Raw genomic sequence first — 21,165 nt, forward strand, 5'->3', positions numbered from 1 at the left:
AACTGTGGCTGCGTTCGTTCCCTCCCTCCCTCCCTCCCTCCCTCCCTCCCTCCTTTCTTTCTTTCTTTCTTTCTTTCTTTCTTTCTTTCTTTCTTTCTTTCTTTCTTTCTTTCTTTCTTTCTTTCTCCCTCCCTCCCTCCCTCCCTCCCTCCCTCCCTCCCTCCCTCCCTCCCTCCCTTCCCTTCCCTTCCCTTCCCTTCCCTTCCCTTCCCTTCCCTTCCCTTCCCTTCCCTTCCCTTCCCTTCCCTTCCCTTCCCTTCCCTTTCCCTCCCTCCCCCTCCCTTCATATGTAGCATCATGAGACAATTTCTATGGCCAGTAAACTAAGGGAAGTAAATGGATTCTTCATGTTATGATGGAAATGAGCTACTGACACATTACAGACCCATTCAAGTGTTACTGAAAGATAAGTAAGGAAAATCCTTGTGGTGGACATAATTTCAGACAATTGATACTAGTGATTAAGGAGTGAAGGCTAGAGAGATAGGTGCATATTAAGCCTGGACCGTGGTTAAGAGCCTGGTAAGAGCCTGCCAAATAGGAACTTGGAAAAAAAATTAGAAGGTTGATGACAAGGACAGATGAGATATAAGGATATAGTTGGTCTTCATAGAATAAGAACAGAATATGAGATTTGTGTTTTTTATAAATGCTCACCAAAGAGCGTTTATTTCAAGAAGATCTAATTTGGTAGGCCAGGTACTCCATTCTACAGATGTCAGTCAGCATCTTTAAAAAGTAACCCTAGGGGGGCACCTTACTGGCTTAGTTGGTTACGTGTCTGCCTTCAACTCAGGTCATGATCTCAGGGTCCTGGGAGGGATCAAGCCCTGCATCAGGCTCCCTGCTCAGTGGGGAGTCTGCTTCCTCCTCTCCCTCTGCCCCCCACTCATGCTCATGCTTTCTCTTTCTCAAATAAATAAAATCCTTTAAAAAAATAATAAAAGCAACCCTAGGGCTTGCACAATGAGCACAAAGTGGCCTTCATGCAGAGATGGGGGAAATACATGGTTCTATCTATCTATCTATCTATCTATCTATCTATCTATCTATCTATCTATCTATTTATTTAATATTTTATTTATCCATTCATGAGAGACACAGAGACAGAGGGAGAGGCAGAGACACAGGCAGAGGGAGAAGCAGGCTCCATGCAGGGAGCCCGATGCGGGACTCGATCCTGCGTCTCCAGGATCAGGCCCTGGGCTGAAGGCGGCGCTAAACTGCTGGGCCACCAGGGCTGCCCAAATACATGGTTTTAACAATAAGAACTTCTGCTCCCCGAGACTGATGTGACTCGTATTATTGCTGAATACTCTGCCTGCAAATGGGCCTTGAGCCTGGGTATTGCTCTGTATCTTAGAGTGACTGGTCAACCACTTGGTGGCAGGTTGATCACATTGGAGTCCATCTATTGTGGAAAGTTAGTAGTTTGGCCTCATTGCTCTGAATGTTTGCGTTAGATATGGATTTGAATTTCCTGTCCACCATGTTTCTGACAGCACTACCATCTGTAACCTTCCTAAATACCTTGTTCAGTGAATTGACATTCTGTACTGCTTTTGATCAAGGGACTCATTTATATCAAAAGAAGTGAAGCAGTTGGCTGACAGGTAATGAGGTTTGCTAGTCTTACCGTGTTTCCTGTTGTATTTCATTGTATTCCACCCAGGAGACAAAATTTCATGAAATTCAAGTAGTTTTTAGTTCTATAAACAGAATACATGGGTCTATGAACCAAGTAGTGAAGATAGAAGTGTTATCTCTTAGCATCACCTCCAATGACCCACTCATAAAATTTTTGTTTCCTGCCCCTATAACTCTGAACTCAGCTGATTTAGAAATATTATATGAGAGAAGGATACTTTCACATGGGAATATGACAGTGGTTCAGTTGAATTGGACATTGAGAATTACCTGGCTACGTTATTGAACCATTCGACTGAACCAACAAATGGGGAAAAAAAAAAATAAGTCGCTCTGCTGGCAAAGGTGATCAGTTCTAATTATCAGTTGCTACTACTCCTCATAAGAGGACAGTGTCTAAATGCAGCAGGCAACCTGGACTGCCTCCTAGGAGAAGGATGAAGCAAATGAGTCCATTGTCTAGGAAAATAAAAATGGCCAAACTGACTCTAGAGGACATAGAAAATTTAAACAAACTACCACCAAAGCAACAACTTTTTTGGTACTACTAAAAAATAAAAAACAAGAACATTGATTCTGATATTTTCACAGAAATCTCTACCATACCTTTAAGGAGCAGGAAACTTTGATACTCTTTAAGCCATTGGAGAGCATAGGAAAAAAAGGAAAACTCTCAGATTATATTTATAGAGCTTGTGTGAAATTGGTATCAACATCTGATGAAGCAAATCCAAAAAAGGAAAATTTTAGATGGGTCTACTTGTGTATGAATGCCAAGCAGCTCTTAATAATAAAAAAAAGATGGACATGATGTCAACATTATAAAAATATTATCTCAGTTTAAAGCCTACATGGAGAAATTTGAGGTATTCTCATTAAATTCTAAATATGGCACTGACATATGAATTGATCAGTAGACCTCAGGCTAAATGGTTTAGAAGAAATCCAAACACATTCAGAAATTTAATGTATCTAAAGGTGATATTTGAAATCTATAAGAAAAGATTACCCAGTGAACGATGTTGGGACAGATGGATAGTCATCAAAAAAGTGAAGTCAAATTCCAATTTTATACCTCTATTAAAAGAAATTTTAGGTATGCTTAAATAAAAATATGAAATAGAGACCATAAAGCTATTAGAAAAATATAGTGGTTTTTTTGGTCACAAGAGGAAACTATTAAAAATAAAACCCGGAAACCTTAAAAAAAAAAGGTAAATATATGGGTGCGTAAAATTAAAACGCTCAGAAAAAATCAAAAAGATCTTAGAGAAAATGACATAAAAATTAAAAGCAGATGACACAGAAAAGTATTTGTAATTCATAGTTATGTAGTTATAATAATACATATTATTATAATTTATAATATATGATATAATAATATAATTACAACAAAAAGATTAATTTTCATATTTCAATAGGTTACTAATAAGGTTTTTAATAGGCTATTTGAATAAGGCTTAGCCTTGTTTAAAAGGTCGATTTTTTCTTTTTTTTTTTTTCTCTTTCCTAGAGTGTGGCAATTTTTATTAAGAATAATCTTGAAAAAAAAAAAAAGAATAATCTTGGTCCTAAGAATAACACCCTCAATTGTGTAACACTTTCCATTAAAAACCAGTTTTGCAAGGGGAAGTACAAAAAAATAAATTATAGTTTTATAAGGAAAGAATTCTACAAGCTGACAGTTCATAGAAAAATAAAAGTCTCTTAAACATTTCAAAGTGTCTTAGCCTTTCTCATAAAAGGAGAAATGTAAATTGCAATTAGCATGAGATACAATATTTCTTTTCTCACATTGTCAAAGATCAGAAAGTCTGAAAACATTTGTGTTTTTAAGGGTATAAGAAAACAGGTATTTTGTTTCTGGTGGAACGTAAATAGGTAGCGATAATAATAAACAAATTGAATGCTGACTGTGTGCTGTGGCACTTTCCAAGCACTTGCATTTGCTGGCTTAATCATCACGATTACCTTTTGTAGGAAGTACTCTTATTATCCTCATATTACCAGATGAGGAAATTGAAAAACAGAGAAATTGGACAAATAACCCAAAGTCACACAGCTGGTAAGTGAAAGAGCCAAGACTTAAGATCAATTACTTTGACTCCAGCATCCACTTTTTAGGGGTCACAACCCTAACCAGTTTCAACATCAAGTAATGGGGGAAGAGGATAAACTCTCAAGGGTACATACCCCTTGATTCAATAATTCTAGAAGTTTGTCCTGCAGTGATATGCAAGTAGATGCAAAATGACATTCATTGCAATTAAGGAAGCCTGGAAACAACCTAAATAGACATTTGCAGGGGACTGGTTACTTACACTGAAGTTCATCCATGCAAAATACTAGTCCGCTTTGAATAAAGTAATAATCACACTCTACTTAAGTGATATGAAATCTTCTCCAAAAACAGTAAAAGGAAAAAAAAAAAAAGCAAGATGCAGAATAATGGGTAGGGAAACTGCCTTCCATGTAAACTACAGAACATATACATGCATTTTTATATATGCATAGGACATTTCTGGAAGAATTCTTAAAGTGATGCCAGTGGTTGTCCCCTAGGAGGGAAAGTGGATATCAAGGAATGAGCTGAAGACAGAGATTTTGAATTTTGACCCACGACAATGTGTCATTCTGCACAGAAGACGACGGAGCATGTGATTCTCAAATATAGAACGTTTGCCCTGAGATCACTTGGTGAAGAGTGTAACCCAGTGCCTCGGGCCCACTTAGGTTTAGATTCCAGCGCTGGCTGGTCTACCCAGAGGGACAGGGGCTTTGGAGCTCTCCAGCTCGGGGCAACATTGCTCCACCCCCAGCTTGGGGACTGGCTGGAGGGGAAGTTCCTAGAGAGAGCCCTGTGTGCTTGGGTCTTGGGCAGGCCCCCACTCATAGGCCCCCCTTTCCAACCCCACCTGCTGCGAGCCGTGCTTCTTTCGGCCCATGTTACTGCCTAGGGCCCTTCATCGGCTGGGCTGCCACTCCTCTAAGGCTCTCTCTGGTCGCCCTCTAGCCCGACACCATCCCCCTGTCCTTAACTCCAGACAGGATATTATCCTACCCTGTGGAATCAGTGGTCCGCCCTTAGCAAAGTCTGTAGTTTCAACTACTTTCCCGGAGATTTTCTTGACCTTCTTGCTTTAATGGAGAGACCCAGCTCTCCCAGAAGTTTCGAGCTTCCCCCAAAGCCCCCAAGTGGTGGCTCTTTTCTCTGTCATCCATTTCAGACCATTGGTCCTGGAGGTGGGGTCCCTGTCTTGATATCTTTCTTTCCTCACTGCTCTTTTGAGACCATTTTCTCTCCTCTCTTAAAAATCCTCATTTTTAAAGCTCAGTCCCTTAGACACCACTGGCTTAGTGCTGCTCATTGTGGTTCTGTGCAGACTATGGTTCATTCTTCATGCTCCGCAAAGACCTTAGTATCTGTCTCACTGTCATTCTCTACAACACTACTGCTGCCATAATTCTATGTGTTTCTGTAGATGTTTTTTAGTTTTTAGCTTCTTCTCCTGTAAAAATCCTCCTGCTCTTCATTCCCCTCCCATAGTCATACTTCTAGAGCAGTGGTTCTCAAAGTGTGATCTCTGGACCAACAGCAGCAGCATCACCTGGAAATTTGTTATAAATGAATTTTCAGCCCCCCAAATTCCTGGGACTGGGATGCAGAGACCTGTGTTTCAAGAAGCCCTTCAGATGATTCTGATGCATATGCAGTTCATCAGGTTTTATTTTTATTTTTTTAAAGATTATTTATTCATGAGAGACACAGAGGGAGAAGCAGGCTCCCTGCAGGGAGCCTGATGCGGGGCTCGATCCCAGCACCCCGGGATCACGACCTGAGCCAAAGGCAGACACTCAACTGCTAAGCCACCCAGGTAGCCACCTCGTCAGGTTTTTTATTATCCTTATTACCAATAACACAATCTCCCTTTCAAGCATCCTACCCTTCCTGGGGCTCTTGACTATTGGCTTCTGTCTATCTAACTTATTTGATCTACTCTCTCAAAACCTAAAAATTTTCACCCCCTCCAGATCACAATTAACTGATTACATGTGCCACTTTTTCATTAGTTCTTAACCCTTCTTGTGTTTTCACTTACCCCTTATCCAGCCACAATTTGATCTCTTTGACTATTCTCTTTCACATGACACATCTAAAGAGTAAACATCTTGTGAGCTCTCCCTTCAAAATATACCTGGAATCTAGCTTTTCTTCTACTCTCCACCTTACTCAATCCCACCTGGAATATTGCAGCTGTTCTTACTTCGTCTGTCCTTGTACTTCCAGCATCTGCCTTCCGCACGGCAGCTTGAGTGATCCATTTAGCATCCAGGCTTATGTTGCTGTGCTGCTCAGAAATCATCATGTTTCTCCTCTCACTGAGGACAAAAGCAGAGTCCTTGTAAATCCCTGTGAGTGCTCTGGTCTTCCCTGTCCAGGAAGTCACTTCTATCTTTGTCCTCCCTCTCTCCCACTCTGGGATTTCATTTTATCCTTAGAAATTACCACCACATGACATACTCTGAATTCCCTTATTATTTCTGGCCCTTGCCGTTGAAATGGAAGCTTCATGAAGGTAGAAGTTTGCTTGTTCACTGACAGAGCCTCAGCTTCTAGAACCCTGTCTGACAAATAGAGGCAGGCAGTCACCTGTGAATAAATGGAGGCCATTACTATCTATATGGCTGAAGGTGAACACTACCCTTTTTACTCATTCATCAAATATGAGATCATCTATTATATGCCCTGCTCTAAGGAGATAGAACGTGGAGGAAACCCTCAGAGTTTCGTTTCATATATGAGTATAAATAATAAATAGGTATAAAATGATAATAGTATAAGAATCAAGATTGGAAGGTGTATGGACCTATAAGAACAAATGATAAGGGAGCAAAGGCCTCGCTAAAGTCACAAAACCAAGGAGGCCATAAAAATCTTTCCCAAGGAAGTGATGACTAAGGTGAGATCAAAGCAAAGAGTAAAGGTTAATTGGACAAATGGTAACAAGAATAGGTGGGCTGACAGGGCTGAGCCGGTGCAATGGCCCTGTGGTAGAGGGAGCGTGGCACGTTCAAGGGGCTGAATAAGGTAGAGAGAGGCTTGAGGAGGGAGCCTGAGGGAAGACAGGTTGGAGACTATTTTTTATTTATTTTTATTTTTTTAATTTTTTAAAAGATTTTATTTATTCATGATAGAGAGAGGAGAGACACAGGCAGAGGGAGAAGCAGGCTCAATACCGGGAGCCCAATGTAGGATTCGATCCCGGGACTCCAGGATCATGCCCTGGGCCAAAGGCAGGTGCTGAACCGCTGAGCCACCTAGTGATCCCCAAGACTTTTTAATTATATCTCCTTTTTCCACCTGATGATGAACATCCTTAAAAAAAAAAAAATCTTGCTTTAGTTGATAGAAATCCCCCTTCTGATCTCTAAATAGCTATCAAGTTGCTACCTAATTTTCATATACTTAGAGTCTAGCTTCATAATCATCGTATTAAGAACACCCAAAAGGAAAAAGATAAATGAGAAAATGACTATGTGCTCTGGTTAAAAAAAAAAAAAATTGGCTTTGTTGGTTTATGTTTTAAAAGGCCTCAGTTTATCGGGATGTGTAAGGGATAGAACATTCGGATGAATTTATTGAATTTCTGTTGCTGCAGTTATAATAGAGGCCTAAGAATAAAATGAATTTGCTAAAATCCTTTTAGGAGATCTTGAGTAGTTTTAGCTTCTTCCTAAGGGGATTGTGGCCCAAAGGCGGAATGGGACACAGTGCGTACCCTTTCACACGTGTTTATTTATGGGCTATGAGCCTTCAGCTACAGCGTGCTTGTCCCCACAGGCCCCAAATGACTGTTCCTTATTTCCCAAAACTTACATTACCTGACCGGCATGAGGGAGGAGGAAGGGGAAGTAAAAGCCGGTTTTCATGATAACCTTTGAGGACTACCATTTGGCTCCTGGACACTGGCCATGCTGGGACCGCCTCTGCCCAAGCAATGAAGCAGGATCTTTCCAGAAATATGCCGGGAAAGATAAACATAATTGGGATATTTGTTTGTTTGTTTGTTTTTTTAATTCTTAAAAAATTTCGAATTTATTTTTTATAATTTGGATATTCGATCGGAGTCTGGGCCTCTAAAGTGTAGAACAAGTGTCTTGTCCTTGTTGTGTTTTCATGACAGTGGGCCCTAGATTGATCTGCTTCGTCCTTCCTGGTTACAGGGCAGTCATCCTGTCCTTTATGGCAGTTTTTTCCTGATCCAGAGTCAAACATGGCACTAATTGTCCTCTCCTAAGCCTCCCTTGATGGAGAATAGGCCCTCAGCTTTCTTTCACAATTTTTAAAAAGAACTTTAGGGAGTTATTTTGAGAATGCCCCCTCAACTGGGGTTTGTCTGTGTGATTGTCCTTTGAGCCACATGCCCTTTGGGCCGCGGTGCCGTGGAAGTGCTGTGTCCTCGGTGCTACGCGTCACGTACCACAAAGTATCACAAGGCCTGTGTGTCCGTTTGAACATTAAAGGTGTGGTTAACTCTGATCACTTGACTAAGGCAGTGTCTGCTAGATTTCTCCATTGGAAATGTCCCTTTTTGCCCTTTGAAATGAGAACAATTAAGGGGGACAGAGTTAAAAATAAGTAAATAAGAATAAGTAAATAAAAATAAGTAAATATTTTGTTCCCTGTCACTGAGGGTATTACCATCCATTGCTGATTCTTGCCTGAACCCATTATTAGCATAACGGGTGAAAATAGTGATTTTTCTAACTCTGTAATTTCCTCCATATTTATGAGTTGTCATTCTACTGTAAGACAGGTTTTCCTTCTCCCCCTTAGTGTAATATAGTCTTTACTCCATTTCAGATGGTTCCAAGGTATTGGGTCTTTCATCAGTTCTTTCTATGTAAGTGATACAGAAAATAGGTAACAGAGGCACACCGAGGAGAGTGGGCCTGAGGCCAGAGGGCTGAGTTCTGTTGGTGGAAGTTGTTAGGGAAAAAGTGGTCCTGAAGTAAGCTTCAAAAGTGGGGCAGACCTTGGGGCGCCCGACGGGCTCCGTGCAGGGAGCATGCTGACTCTGGATCTCAGGGTTGTGAGTTCAAGCCCCATGTTGGGCATGGGGCCTGCTGGACAGAAAAAAAAAAAAAGTGGCAGGATTTTCAGAAATGGTGGTAAGAGGTGGAGTGGAAGGAAGAAACTAAGCGAGGGAAAGCCAGGCACGCCTGGCACCTGGCAGGTAACCCAGGGGTTCCAGAGCGTCATGGGGAAGCCCACAGGGAACAGAAAGTCGTCAGCACTTCTGGGCCTCAGCTGGTCTCGCTGAGGGTTGCCTTCCCTGCCCGGCTCCTGCTGCTGCTATTGGGGGGCGGGGGGTGCAGTGTGAGGAAGGAGGGAATCCTGAGTCGTGCAAGCGCTGGAGCCCAAGGCCCCCTTCTCGGCAAGGCCTTGCCCTGGTCCCTGGAGGGGGGGGGGGCTCCTTGGGCACCCCTGCACCTGGGGCCCTGCCTGCCCCTTAACAGGGCCCTTTAGCCCTGGGCTGTCTGTGTGTCCCACGGGCCTCCCTCCCTCAAAGCCCCAAGCACGGGGCGGAGCTGGTGGCCGAGGGCATGCTGGGGGGCGCGGGCCTGCCCGGGGGGTGCAGGCAGGGGGGGGCCCCGCAGATGGGGCATCGCGCCAGGTGTGGCGGGAGCGCTTTTGCTAAAAGCCCTTGCGGGCGAGCACTGGGTGTCCCGCTCTGTGGCTCTGTGGGCAGAGCGCACTTCAACGATCTACAAACAAATACATGAATATTCCAATTAAAAAAAAAAGCAGATGCTGGTCACTGCTTTCTTAGCCCTGAAGCACGGCCCCTGAGGCCGCAGCTGGCCTCCAAGGAAGGGTCCTTGGTGTTCTTGGGCCCCCTGTGCCTCCCGCACTTCCCAACAGAAAATATGCTTTGCACCTGCTCCCCCCGGGTTCTAGGGGAGCAGCACCTTGCAGCCTGGAAAGCCGCGGGATCAAATCTCAGCCCCAACTGGGAGGCCGAGGCTTGCTGCCCCGGTGCCCGGGGGAAGGGTCCTTTCTCCCTGCCCCCCCTTTCCAAGCTTGGACTTCGACCTACCCCTCGTTTTGGCTCCCCGCGTGCCTCGCTCTGGGCGCTGGCCTTAACCCAGCCCTGCGTCCTCTGCTCCCCCGGCTCAGCCGCAGGCCAGGCCCGGGGAGCCCCGAGGTCTCCAGGGAGCCCCGAGGTCACCGGAGTGCCCAATTCGAATAAGGAGCATGTTCATCTTAGGAGAGGAAGGAGACCTTTCTGTCCTGTGCAGCTTATTGCTTTTTCCCTCCAGAAATAAATGCTAATGGACCATTTGACATTCCGTGCGTGATTTGGTAAACAGACGCGAACATTGCCTAACAACATTCACAAAGTTGCTTTCATCCACACTTTTCTGCGTAAATGAAATGCTTCGTTATAACTCATGATTTTTTTTTTAAATTTTTATTTATTTATGATAGTTACAGAGAGAGAGAGAGAGAGGCGCAGAGACACAGGCAGAGGGAGAAGCAGGCTCCATGCACCGGGAGCCCGACATGGGATTCGATCCCGGGTCTCCAGGATCGCGCCCTGGGCCAAAGGCAGGCGCCAAACCGCTGCGCCACCCAGGGATCCCATATAACTCATGATTTAAGAGGAATGGACCTGCTCAACTGCTAGGAAAATGTAAATGCTTCAAAATAATGCCATGTTTGGGAAAACCTGTAAAAGAATTTCAAATAAAAACAGCAAATACTATTTAAATAGATGTATGGCATTCTAACTGGACTTAGTGTATGGTTTTAAAGGAAAAAAATGCTGATGAAGATTGTATAACTTTGTCTTTATGCTTTCCTCTTAGGTTTTTCAAATAGACCAAAGTCATTAAAAGTAATTCTTAACCCCCAAAGCCACAAAAAAGAAGCTACCCAGATCTATCACGAGAAGGTTGAGCCGCTGTTGAGGGTTGCAGGAATAAAGACTGATGTTACAAGTAAGTCATTCTCACAATATGATTTTGCCATGAAAAAAAAAATTCTACTTAAGGAAGCAAAAGACCTGTATGTGTTCTTAAGCCAAATCAAGGAAACCACCTGTCATATCTAAAGCTTTTTTTATGTGCTTCCATAACCTACTACAGCTAACTCCAGTATTGTCGTTTATTTTGTTTTCTTTATTGTGTTATTTTTATTCGAATGTCAGTATTTTCTTTAGTCCTTTTTTCAGACTTTAAAAATTATTAGGAGCCATTTCCAAGGGAGCTGAACACTTTTTGATATCTTCATCGAGATGTTGGCTATTTACACATTATTTCTGCAGTTTGGCAAGCAATTGATTTTTGCTTACTTTAAATGTTTGATGTCTTTCCATGGAATCCTTCATTAGGTGGTTTTTGTTCTGACTCTGACCCCTGCTGGTTAGGTCAAAACTAAGCACGTAACTGCTGGTTTAGATGAATTTGGAGAAACCGGTAGCTTAAATTCATTGTCTAGATAAGGTGCTTAGGTTTGTGGTGAGGAAAATAGAAATTTGCCGATGCTAAAGTTAATAGAAAGAAGATTAGTAAAATCCTTTTCAATTTTTTGAATTTGGTGACCAAATTCCTTTGTTTCCTTTGAGACTCTTATTTTTCCCACGGGGGTGGACTGACAAGGAGGGTTGATGCTATGGAAAATCACAACCCCAGTGTGTCTGATTTTATTTCAGTGAAGCTTCACGAACACGCAGGGCAAATCTATAGTAAATTTAAATTGATGAAGAGTATTGCATAGTAAACCTGTTCAGGAGACAAAGCCAGAGTGTACTTGGTTGGATTCTCTAGTCTCCTATATAAATTCCTGAGGAAGGAATTCAGAGTGACCTGGTCTTACTCAGCTGAAACCAAGGGAAATAGGTCTTACAATATAAGATTTGATGCCCTTACCTCATGACTTGAAGGATTGAGGTAGAAGGAAGTTCCTTAATTTTTTGTAAAGGTCAATCACCCCAAAAGGCATCTATTACAGTGGAGGTTCAAGAGAAACGACCATGAAAAATTCAGGAGGAATTTCTGATTAAGATAAAATTGTAGTGAGAAGTTAATATTTTACCTTTGAGGCTTTTGGCTGACTTAGAGGAAATTTAAAAGGAAAAGGAGCAATTCAGATCTATCATTCCTTCCCACTGAAGATTCTGAAAGATTGGTGGGGAAAAAAAAAAAAAGTTTGAAGTTCGTATTAGGATGAGACTGTTAAAAGTGGAACAAACATATTGGCAAACATTATTTTGTTTCATTGATTTAATATTCAGAACAGTTTTTTTTTAAATTTTTTTCAGAACAGTTTTATGTAGATACTGCTATAGATCTTTCAGTTCAGGAAAGTCTTGTAGAATGCTTCGTGTTAAACACTCTGCAGAACGCAAGATGAATACATCATCCTACCCGCTCTTGTGGGGCTTTTAGTTTTTTTTTTGGGATTCAAATAAATATACATATTCAAACATATAATTAAATAAAAAATATATATTCAAATAACTATAATTGAACTCTGGTATTTCAGAGGGTGATATTTTGATAAGAAGTTTCCAAAGTATTTGAACTAGACCGTTTTTGAAAAGTCAGAGGCAAACATGGTTTTCTGTGCATAAGCAGAAGAAGAAAAGTAAGGGAAGGCAAGCTAGCAAGCACGTACAAGTGGGGTGGGTGTGTGTGTTTGTGTGTTACCCATAATACCTTTGGAATTCTTTCATCAATTTGCTTTGGCTTCCTCAGTTTTGACTTCATCTTAAACTTGATCCTTTCCACCATCATAAGATTGTTGTCAGCAGATTAGATCCTCCTTCATTCGGACCAAGTAGGATGGAGAGAGGTGTGTGTGTGAGAGATCCAACATGCTTTAATACTGAACAAGGATTAAAATTTCTTCCTGTCAGTTTGCTGTATTGTGTGGGCCCAACATGGAGCAATCACTCTCTCAACTCTTAAGACCCTTCCCATGGGCTGGAAGTAGGACCCCCTTTTTCTGAAGGCTGAAAATACCTAAACTGAATTTGGGTTCTGTTAGGGAGGGGGAAAAACAAAACCAGGTCACAGTGGCTCTTGGGAAGGCTCCCAGCTATGTGCACTAGAGGAAGTGGAAATCCAGTTATGGATCGATGTTTATGCTACACTCAGTAGTTTACTGATCATGTATTGATCTGAGGTTGGTGTAAATTTTTATCATAGCCTTGCCATCTGGTTTAGCAGAAATGATTCTGCCAACAGCATAGAGATGAGGAAGGAAGACACAGAGCCTAGAAGAAAGGAGACGGGTACGTGAGGAAACCTGATGGGAGGCAGAGGAAATGATAAGAATGTGCTTGCTTTCTTCTGTATTGGAGAGAAACGTTGTATATCCTAGGGCTCTTTTTCCCCTAAATTTGTAACTATTACTGAACATTATATTTAGTTAAACATAAAGTAAAATTAGCATATCACATTAAGCAAATTTAGAAATTTCTTATATATTTGTGCAGAATGGCTAATTATTAGCTGCCTAACACTCCTCCTACAGGCAAAATTATAAAATTGCATCTTTTGCGTATAAAACCATGTAGTTAGTTATGTATGTTAGCTAAGTATTTATATTTTAAAAGTTTGCTATTTTGTGCCAAGGACTGAATAAACCCGTGGAGAGTTTTGAAAAGCTTTTGAATCTTTCTGCCTGCCTCACAGTGTGGTTCTGTCGTTTGAGTCAGGTAATATATTTGAAGCTACCTTGTATATTCTAAAGTGCCCTAGAAGGATGGTCATAATGCTGTGAACGTCTGTTTCATAAGAGATGTAATAGATTCAATTCACACCTTGAAAGAAAAAGATATGTGAAAGAGTAAAACAGAAAGGTCCGTATTTTCTGCATGTCCAGCGTGACCATTATTTTAGCATATCTTGTGTGCACGGCTGAGTCTAAATGGAATATAAATTACATAATAAATTCTACATGATGATAAATTCACTAGGAGAAAGTGCTTATATAAACGAGGCAGGATTTTAAGAATTCTAGCTAGACATGTACACTTTAAAGGGTTTTTTCTATAAATTTATTTTAAGAGTGAGTAGCAAGATTAATAGTTGCATTAAAAACAGGTAGAGGATCTGAATAGCTGTTTTCCCAAAGAAGACATACGGATGGCCAACAGGTACATGAAAAGGTGCTCAACATCACTAATCATCAAGGAAATGCCGATCAAAACCGCAGTGAAATAGATCACCTCGCATCTGTTAGGATGGCTATTACCAAAAAAGACAGCAAGTGTTGGTGAGAATGTGGAGAGAAGGGAGCCCTCATGCGCTGTTGGCCGGAATGTAAATAGGTGCAGCCACTGTGGAAAACAGTATGGAGGGTCCTCAAAAATTTAAAAATAAAACTACCTTATGATAACAGCAATTCCACTTCTGAGTATTTATGCAAAGGAGAAAAAAAAAACCCACTAAATCAAAGAGATAGCTGCACTCCCATGTTCGTTGCAGCACTATTTACCACAGCCTAGCGGCCTAAGTGTCCATCAGTGGATGAATGGCTAAAGAAGATGTGTGTCTGTATGTGTGTGATATACACACCCACGTACATACACGCATATACATACACGATGGAGTATTATTTGGTCATAAAAAGAAGGAAATCCTGACATTTTAACAACATGGATGGACCTTGAGGGCATTATGGTAAGTGAAATAAGTCAGAGAAAGATAAATTACCGTCTGATCTCACTTATATGTGGAATCTTAAAAAAATAAAAAGCGAAAACAGAAAGCAAACCCGCCACTGAACACATGGGTAAAGAGAACGGGTTGGTTCTGTTCTCTGTATGGTTGCCAGAGGTGGGGAGTGGGAGAAATGAGTGAAGGGTGTCAGAAGGTATAAACTTCCAGTTTAAAAAAAAAAAATCACCACATTAATAAAAACATACTTTTCATTTTGGTTACTGCTGAAACACTACTTCTGAATATAGATCGTGCATCTTTTGAAATACATGAGCTGAAGTTGCATCCCCCCTCCGCTACCATCACCAGGGTGGGATCTTCTCTAGTGTATCAGAAACACTTCTGGAAGAACTTAGAATGGAGGTTATTTTTTTCGAATAACGTATTGGCCCATGAATCGAAGGAGAACAGGCGTGGTAAGCCCAAGCTGGCATATGATACCATTTCTTTATCTTGCTCCTCAAACGGAGCGGGCTCTAGGATTTACATTGTTCACAAGGTGTGAGCCAGTTTCTGAGAGATCATAGATTCCTGGGATAATTTGTAGAACAATAAAGTGAAAAAAGGCAACAGAGAGATCCAACTGGAAATAGCCGTAGAGGTTGTCTAGCTTAATTTCGCCCCCGTGGCGGAGTGTAGGTGTGGTTCAACTCCTGCGCGGTGAACTCTCAGCCTCTGCGTGGGTACCCCGTGGCGGTGTCTCCCGTGACTGGAGAGGACCGCTGGTCATTGAGGTCAGGGTCACTGTGCCTTGTGCATATTAGAAAAGCCACCTTGCTTGTGCTAACTTACGTAAGGGTGTCCTTTTTGGGCTGATTCTGCCCAAGGCCGCCAACTTGTTGAGTTGGGTATCTTAGCTAGATTGCAAATGTATCTGCCCCTTTGGCCACATGCCTCTGCGCAAGGCATAAACCGCAGGGAGAACTGGTGAGCTGACATTGGCCTCCCTGTTATTTTTAGAGTCGATGCTCTCCTTTGTAGTAACGCAAAGTAAATGTGTCCCATCTTGTGGATAAGGCTCACCGAAACGTTTGAAACAGATACTATGTCTGCCCTCGAATCTCCCCTGCTCATGATAGGCAATTCCATCTCCTTCAGTCAATTTTGGTGTTAACAAAGCTGCTAGACCTTATCATGCTCACCATCATTATCGTGGTCAAAGACACTTCTCTGAATTTAGCCTCCATCTCTGCCAACTTGGGGCCCATGGGACTGCCTCGTCACCAGATAATTTTTTACTTCCCCTTTGGCCCTGATGGAATTGTCAAGAAAGTGAAGTTTGTTGCCAACCTTTTGTTTCCCTCTTCTGATAGGATCATGAATTTAACTTTTGACACTTTTTGCCAAATCTCCTCTTGGAATTTTTTCTCTTTGGCCCTGTCTCCACTTAAAGCCTTCTCCCCTTGGAAATGCCTCTTGTTATTCTTGATCTTGCCCAGTACAATGCTAGGCAATTTGATAAAATTGAGTCACAAGAGATGCTAGTAGGCCAAGACATTATTTCTTTCCGATTTTCCCTGCATGTTAGTAAAAATCTGGATAATACCTGTTCACGCATCCTATCCAGCTATGGAGAGACTTCTGGATGAAAGTTTCTTTTTGTTATCCCTTAAATAATTGTGGATGTATATGGCCGATCCTGTTTCTAATGCTCAGATGTCAGAGTTAGAGCATTGTCTTTGGGGACAGTGAAGAGTCCTCAGTGGAAGTTATGTAGGAAAAGAATACGATTGAATGCCTGAGAAAGTCATTCTAGGGAGAGCAGGATAAAGGTTAAAGGGAGAGAAGAGACTGTCATGCTGCCCAGTTTAAAAAATAGTAGTGGCTGAATCATGGGTATTGGCTTGAGATGGGATGTGTTAGCAATAAAGGCCAGAACAACTGGTCTTGATCTTGGAGTGGTTGTGGAGAGTGAGGAGGGGGAGAGGCTAGGAAGTAATTTTCTTGTCTTGGGTAGCAAGGAATAGATGATAGAACACAAAGAACAATATGTTTGAGAGGCAATAAGAAGGTGGAAATGACAGATTCCATTTGGAGCTTGCTAAGGCGGAAGTACCTATAGGATAGGAGAGAAAATGCCATCTTATCCCATTATCGAATTTTGTCCCCAGACCAAGAAATGTATCTTTCAGTCCAGATCTCAGCTGATTTTTGCCTCTGCCTGTTTCCTCATCAACATTCAGCGTCAACCTCAAGACCGTACTTTCCTCCAGTCTTGTCTTCCTGAGGAAGTAATATTTAAACTGGAAGGTTAGGGGATGGGTGGGGGAAGCCCAGTACTGGGAGCTGAGTTCAGAGCCTTGTAAAGAATGGAATCTCCAAATTTCCTGAATAGAAAGGGCATAGGGTGTCCTTCTCCTCAGAAAAGGAAAGCAAGTGGAAAAAAAAAAAAAAAAAGGTGAGTAACTTTTTGAAACTGCATTTGCCTAGCAGTCTACTTTTTATGTTTATTTGGAGTGGGATGACATGAATCTAGCTCTTTCTGACTCCAGGGCCCATAATATTCTGTCTAAATACATACTTCAGTTTCTTCTACTGTATCTGAGTAGTAGTCCAGATTGTTCTCTATCCTTTTTGCCTATGTTATTTTTCTTTATAATCACTTATCACGATTTCATATTGTGTATTCAGGTTTTAAAATTAGTGTCTAGTGTCTGCCTCCAGAGTGTGAGCTCCCTGAAGCCAAGGATTGCATTCCTTTTGTTCATTTTCCTCATATGTTGTGATCAAGTTTCTCTTATCTTTTCTCTTTGTTCCCAGTCACTATCTTTTTTTTTTTTTTGCCTTTTCCAATGTCATTTTAAAAATCACCTTTCTTTGATAATGTGCATCAATATATCATCAAATTCTACCTGCAAGGTCAAAGAAATAGAATATTATTTAAAATTTGTCCTAAATAAAGGTAGCTTTTAGTCATAGCCTAATTTTAAAGCTAATTTTGTATTGGATTTGGAAAGCTCGACCAAGGGAAGCTTTAGCATAAAAGCAAGATTTATTAAAACTGATTCTCGGCATAAATATCTCTTCATAATGTCATGAAGTGTTTTCAGTGTGCATATCTATCTAACATTTTATTTTGTATTTTTAAGGTTGCAACTACTTGCTGAGGTTTATGAATGGTCAACACAATCATTTATGATGACTTAACCTCCCGAGTTTATTAATATTAATATTTCATACTTAGTTTTCTCATAGCTTTCTTCTGATTAGAATTTAATATAGAGAAGTTTTATTCATGTGAATGTTAACAGCATTTGAATAAGCTTTGGGAGAATTACAATGTAATGCCGCTGGATACAGAATGATTCTTTTAGACACCAAGACTAATAATTCTTAACAATATCTAAAAACATTGTAGGAAAAGCTTGAACCATGCTGGCACCAGGGACAGACAGGCATGAAAGATTAATGTAATCTTGCATATAATGATGCACATTCTTACACAAAAAATCCATCTGCAGTGTCATGTCAGTCAGCAGAAATCTTTGATGGGTGGATACAGCTGGGCTGTCTCTTCTGGCAACACTGCCCTAGAAAATGCTAAATGTGGTTGGGATGCTTGGTGCCATCTGCAGTGTGCCAGTTTATCCTGTCTCCACTGGCATTTACAATACTGCATAGGGCATCGTGATTGTAGAGACAGCGATAGGGAGTGACAGATTCATTTCCTCGGAGGATCCGGCTCTGGTGGGTCTGTGCCACCTTCCTCCTCGGCTTTGGGTCTGTCATCATTGGTGTTGGCTTGGCTTCATTATTTTCACATCCAGCTCCACCTCTTTTGAGTCTAGCAGTTCCAGATACACATTCTTCTAGTATGTAAATCTTACACTAACCTTTCAACTAATTTATTCATGTAAGGTTGCCAAAGCGATTTAACATTGACTGCTTGATGCCAGCTAATATGCCTTATTTCCAAAATACGGCTGCTCTTAGGCTTCTGATTTAAAGGAAATCTATCTTATTTATAATATCAGGAAGGGAACACTGAACAGACAGGCACCGAGATAAATGATCCGACTGCTACGTGTGGGATATCCCCAAATGACTTATGTAGTTGGAACAAATATATGACCCTCTTTTCCATAAAGCTATAAAACACGTCAGGCCAGTAACACTTAATCCTCTTTCCCATGATTAAAATATAAATATTCAAGAATAAATGTTGTTTTATGACCTAACCATATGTTTATCATATTAGTTTGCCAAACTAGTTAAAAAGTGTAGATCGTTGTTTAAAACTTTCACCTACTTTTTTTTTTTTTTTTTTTTTTGGTTTTTGTTTTTTAATAGTCACAGAATATGAAGGGCATGCTCTGGCACTGCTTAAGGAATGTGAACTCCAGGAGTTTGATGGGTAGGTTATATTATCAATCTGTCTATGTCATATAGCTTATGTTATGAAATGTTTTCATTAGTTGTTAGCCACATATTTGGGACTTAAAAATATTTCAGCATTTGCGGGGTATGTGATTAGACTGTTCCATACACATCTATGTAATAGCAATTAATGATAAATATGGCATGGTCATCTACCTCTCAGGATTGGGCATAGGAAGACAAAAGGAGAAACCTGTAAGTACTGGGAAATCAAAGAGTATCACATTCCGCTGACCTAATGTGCATCTTTAGTCCTTCATTCTTGGCTCTAACCATGTTAGTATCTAGAAAAGAAATGATGGAGGGTCACATGATATAACTATTGTGATGCTCTTTTGCAAATTTATTGATAGTGCTCATAGCTGCCTACTGGTTAATTTGGCTGTGATTGAGGGTAAATATTTTATAAAAACAAATATATTGTGGTGTCTGAGTGGCTCGGTTGGTTAAGCATCGGTCTTTGGCTCAGGTTATGATCTCGGGGTCCTGGGATGGAGCACCATGCTCCCTGCGCAGGGGGGAGTCTGCTTCTCCTTTGCCTCTGCTCCTTACCCCTTACTCCCCACTTATGTTCATACTCTCTCTCAAATGAATAAATAAAATCTTTTAAAAATATGTAAATATTATTTCCAGTATAAAAAAAGATGCTAATTTTAATTCTTTTATAATTTAGTGGCTACTAGTTAAGTGTGTTATCCACACTAGACATTGGAAACTGTTGCTTGCAATACATTATTATGTAGAAATTGTTCACTGTCATCAAGCACTGGAGGCAAGTGATGTACTCTAATAACCATTTTTAAAAAGTAGGCAAATCAGTTTGCTAAAGTGATGGATTGATGTGTAAGACAAAAACATTATCTTAGGGAAGGTTTTTCCAAGGGTTGATATTTCAGGGTTTTAAAAAGTGGCAAGCATGTGAGTTATTTGTGTCACACGGTGATGGGCCAAAAACAAAATATCAGGAAGGACAGTTGTGTCTTTGAACTGTAGAGCGAAAGACTTTGTTCTTCCCAAAGAACTATTAGAATATTTTAGGAAGGAAAGTGATGCAATCAAAATGGAGCGCTAACAGGGTAATTTTCCCAGAAATGCTTAATATTTTTTGATTAAAAAAAACAATATTAGTGAGTTAAGAAGATAAGTAAAAACCGAACTTTTCAAAAAGGAATCTGAGAGGAGCAAATCTAGATGGCAATGTTATATAAATATTGAGGATGAAGAATATGAGGTAGGAGATTACTTAAAAGCTTTATATTTAAAGCTAGACAGATTGATTAACAGGCTACATTTGGCAAATTATCTTGTAAGTATACAATTTAAGAAAAGTAATTGGGGGAATCATGCCCACCAGCTACTGCATTAATACGCTGCATAGTCCTGAAATACAGCTTGTGAGTATGTAAGTGTGGCGGTATTGCAAATAAGTCCTTTCTTCAAAACGTGATTATATAAATAATGAGGATAACAGATATCATACATATTAGACCTGGCCTTGCCCATCAGCATTTTGAAGTGTTCCACCAAATGTGGTATGTATAAATAAGTTCCATTGGTAATTATACTGTGTAAGGATCAAGAAGAATTCTGCAGAAGGGTGCCTGGGTGGCTCAGTTGGTTAAGCAGCTGCCTTCAGCTCAGGTCATGATCTCGGAGTCCCGGGATCAATGCCTGCATCAGGCTCCCTGCTCAGCAGAGCGTCTGCTTCTCCCTCTTCCTCTTCCCCTTTCCACCACTGTGATTTAGCTGTTTCTGAATTCCACAGCATGCTAATTTATTTAGGACTTATAATAATTTAAAAAATTTCTATGAAAATCTATTTTCTAAGATTCCTTAAATATCTCATTAATTTTCATGGGCCCAGTTTTTCTACTGGAAGCTGGGAAAACTTAGTAAAATGGTTATTTTAAATCACTCCACTTGGAATTATGTAAATAAGTATATGGGGAGAACAATGGAAACATAGTTTCTTTAGACACTTTAGAAGAACGGTGCTTTGTACAAATTTTGGTTTTTAGATTCCACATATGTGTGAAATCATATTGTATTTATCTTTCTCTAACTTATTTAGTATAATACTCTCTAGGTCCTTGCGTGTTGCAAATGGCAAGATAGAACAGGTTGGTGGTTGCTGGAGAGGAGGAGGTTTGGGTGGGTGAAATGAGAGAAGGAAATCAAGAGGTACAAGACCTCCAGTTATAAATAAGTCGTAGGAACATAATGTACAGCATTACCATTATAGTCGATAATATATAGCATATTTCCTGGTTTCTGAACTTGTTCAAAGAGTGGTTCTTGGAGCACTTTATGAGGAATAGGTACAAATGATTCAAGGTTGGGATCAACTACCCCCCTGACTCTATGGTCTTTTGATGAGAGAGGGGATTCCTTCAAGAATTTGGGCCT

The 21,165-nt window shown here is 40.7% G+C and overlaps 1 protein-coding gene across 4 annotated transcripts in view; it reads left to right on the plus strand.

The window, feature by feature from the left end:
• The window catches only part of CERKL (CERK like autophagy regulator), a 129,086-nt gene that overhangs the window by 66,604 nt on the left and 41,317 nt on the right, over nucleotides 1–21,165 (plus strand). For all 4 annotated transcript variants that reach the window (XM_077883280.1, XM_077883281.1, XM_077883282.1 and 1 more), the window contains exons 3-4: nucleotides 10,522–10,653; nucleotides 18,673–18,736. In XM_077883280.1, the coding sequence (XP_077739406.1) occupies nucleotides 10,522–10,653; nucleotides 18,673–18,736 (196 nt within the window). The remainder of the gene's footprint in view (nucleotides 1–10,521; nucleotides 10,654–18,672; nucleotides 18,737–21,165) is intronic.

Source organism: Canis aureus, chromosome 34 (genome assembly GCF_053574225.1).
Source record: "Canis aureus isolate CA01 chromosome 34, VMU_Caureus_v.1.0, whole genome shotgun sequence".
NCBI lineage: Eukaryota > Metazoa > Chordata > Mammalia > Carnivora > Canidae > Canis > Canis aureus.